Source organism: Penaeus monodon, chromosome 2 (assembly GCF_015228065.2).
Source record: "Penaeus monodon isolate SGIC_2016 chromosome 2, NSTDA_Pmon_1, whole genome shotgun sequence".
Taxonomy (NCBI): Eukaryota; Metazoa; Arthropoda; class Malacostraca; order Decapoda; family Penaeidae; genus Penaeus; species Penaeus monodon.
Genome location: NC_051387.1, coordinates 6,915,304 through 6,917,803, shown reverse-complemented (window position 1 = coordinate 6,917,803; position 2,500 = coordinate 6,915,304). Strand labels below are relative to the sequence as shown.

The following is a 2,500-nucleotide window of genomic DNA, read 5'->3' as shown; positions in this document are numbered from 1 at the left end:
TTCAGTGAGAAATTACGTGTTGTAATTCTGTTTATTTTTTCCACAAAATAAACAAACGAAAATGCATTGATTGTGCCTGTATACCTATCTATCTAGTTATCTATTTATCTATCTGTCTGTCTGTCTGTTTGTCTGTGTCTGTCTGTCTCTATCTATCTATCTAGTTACTTATCTGTTTTTTCTATCTATCTATCTATCTATCTATCTATCTATCTATCTATCTATCTATCCGTCTATATATCTATTAATCTCTTCTTCAAATACCTTCAGAAGAGGAATGACTTCATGGTCAATGCAGAACTTCTTGGCTGGTTCATCGCAGGTTCTGCACCACAGATCCTCCTCCAGGTTCTCTACGGCAGGGGGCGCTGACGGTGACACGGTGTCCTGGCAGGGGGTGACAGGGGACGTGGAGACAGAGGGAGGTCGTGAGCTGGGGGCGTTTGAGTCGTCAGAGAATCGCGAAAGAGTTGGATACATTTGGTGCTGCATGCTTGGAGGAGGGACCGAGGGAGAGGATGTAGGAGGGGAATCGCGTGGGGAAAGAGGGTAGGGAAATAGGGGTGGAGGAGCGGGGGCAAAAGGGTAGGGAGATAGGGGTGGAGGAGCGCAAAGAGGGTGAGGAGGGCGAGGGGAAGATAGAAGTGAGGGGGGAGGTGGAGGAGGGTAAGCAGGTGGAGGAGGGTAGGCAGGTGGAGAAGGGTAAGTAGGTGGAGAAGGATAGGTTGGTGGAGGAGGGTAGACAGGTGGAGAAGGGTAACCAGGTGGAGGAGGCGGAGAAGAAGGAGGGCGAGGAGGGTAAGCAGAAGGAGGAGGACTTTGCTGAGGTCCGCCGAACGGGAAAGGTGGTGGAGACTGAACAACGATGCCTATAGGAGGAGGTGCTCGCTCTCCCTCAGCAGCTGCAGAAGGCGGGGGAGGCGCGGGGGCTCGACGACCACCCCTAGGGACGGACTGAGGAGAGAGGGGCGCTCCCAGAGGAAGAGGAGGCAGGCGATTCCTCTGGGGGAGAGGTGGAGGAGACGTGGATCGTTGGGGGAGAGGGGGAGTAGAAGCCAAGCGAGGAGAATGTTGCTGCTTCACGGGCAACACGGGGACTCCCAATGCCTTTACTCTGTCCGCACCTGTACCCTGTGCATTCTTGTGCTGAGTCTCTCCGTTGGCCAAACTTGCCAGCCGGAGGAGGTGGCGGAGGTGAGCTACGATATACCTTGAAAGATGCAAGTTAGAGTATTTAGGACAGCTGCAAACACACACACACACACACACACACACACACTGTTGCACGTAAGTTCAGTTTAAGAGAAGGTTTTAATGTATATATTCAATGCCAGCTTATCAAAGTTGAATATAAAAAAAAACATTAAAAATAGTAAAATCCTAATCAAGCCCAACTTGCACCCACTCCCAGACCCTCACCTATTCGTCTGCAACTTGTCCGTCAAAATGTCCTCCCGACAGAGAGGACACTGGACCCTCTGACCTCTCGGAATCTCGGGCTCACTCGCCCCTTGTTGCTGTTTCCCAAGGCCCAGGAGGTCAAGAATACAACTCGCGCAGACGGTGTGCAGGCAGGACATCATCTTCGGGGTGCGAGGGCCATCGTTGTACTGCTCGAAACAAACTGGGCAGTCGAGGCTCTCCTGATGGCGAAGGAACGTTTTATTTTTTTTTTTTTTTTTTATTATTATTATTTTTTTTTTTATTATTATTATTTTTTTTTTATTATCGTAAAGTGTAGGGGAAGAAATCGGTCATTTTGCAGCCCCTGTAAATCATATTCTTGGGATTTAATTAGAACATCGGATATAATATCTTTACATGAGAAATTACTTAATCATCGTTTACCTCTTTTCTCACAACACTCAAATTTCCGTAGGCCTATGAATTGATAGTAAAATTAAAAACTGTCAGTCGTAATACTTTAAAGATTACATAAAAAATGAGATATAACAACCTTACATGAATAATTATCTTTATCTGATTGCCACTTTTCAACACGATAAGTGAATACTGTAATATATATATTTTATATATGTCCTAAGTTAAGCGAAAATGTGGCATAAGTATGGGATGTCTGGAGGTTATTTGATATGAAGTAGACTACTATTTATAATGATAATAAGGATTATGATATTTGATAAGCATGATAATAATAGCAGCAACAGTAGAGATAATGATAGTAATAATTACTAACAGTACCAATAGCAGTGGTATCATCATAGAACAATAGTGGCAATAAACAGTACTAACAGTAATGACAATAATACCAGCACCTAATATCGAAAATAAAATTATAACCACCAGATGACAGCAATTAAGAGATATACTATAATTACAATCCCCGTTTCACAAACACAGAAAGGCGACCGAGGAACATAACAGAAAGGCAACTGACGTCATAACAGCGCTTCTAAACACCTCATTTCCGAACGCCAGACAGAGAGATCAACAAACCAGGCCCGTCTTGCACTCGGAGGCAAATGGGTTTCGTTTATAC

At 44.8% G+C, this 2,500-nt stretch overlaps 1 protein-coding gene across 7 annotated transcripts in view; it reads right to left on the bottom strand.

The window, feature by feature from the left end:
* Window positions 1-2,500, bottom strand: part of LOC119580715 (protein diaphanous homolog 1-like) — a 20,540-nt gene that overhangs the window by 10,764 nt on the left and 7,276 nt on the right. For all 7 annotated transcript variants that reach the window (XM_037928834.1, XM_037928846.1, XM_037928841.1 and 4 more), the window contains exons 3-4: window positions 1,420-1,643; window positions 265-1,210 (exon numbers count right to left, since the gene is read on the bottom strand). In XM_037928834.1, coding sequence (XP_037784762.1) covers window positions 265-1,210; window positions 1,420-1,643 — 1,170 coding nt within the window. The remainder of the gene's footprint in view (window positions 1-264; window positions 1,211-1,419; window positions 1,644-2,500) is intronic.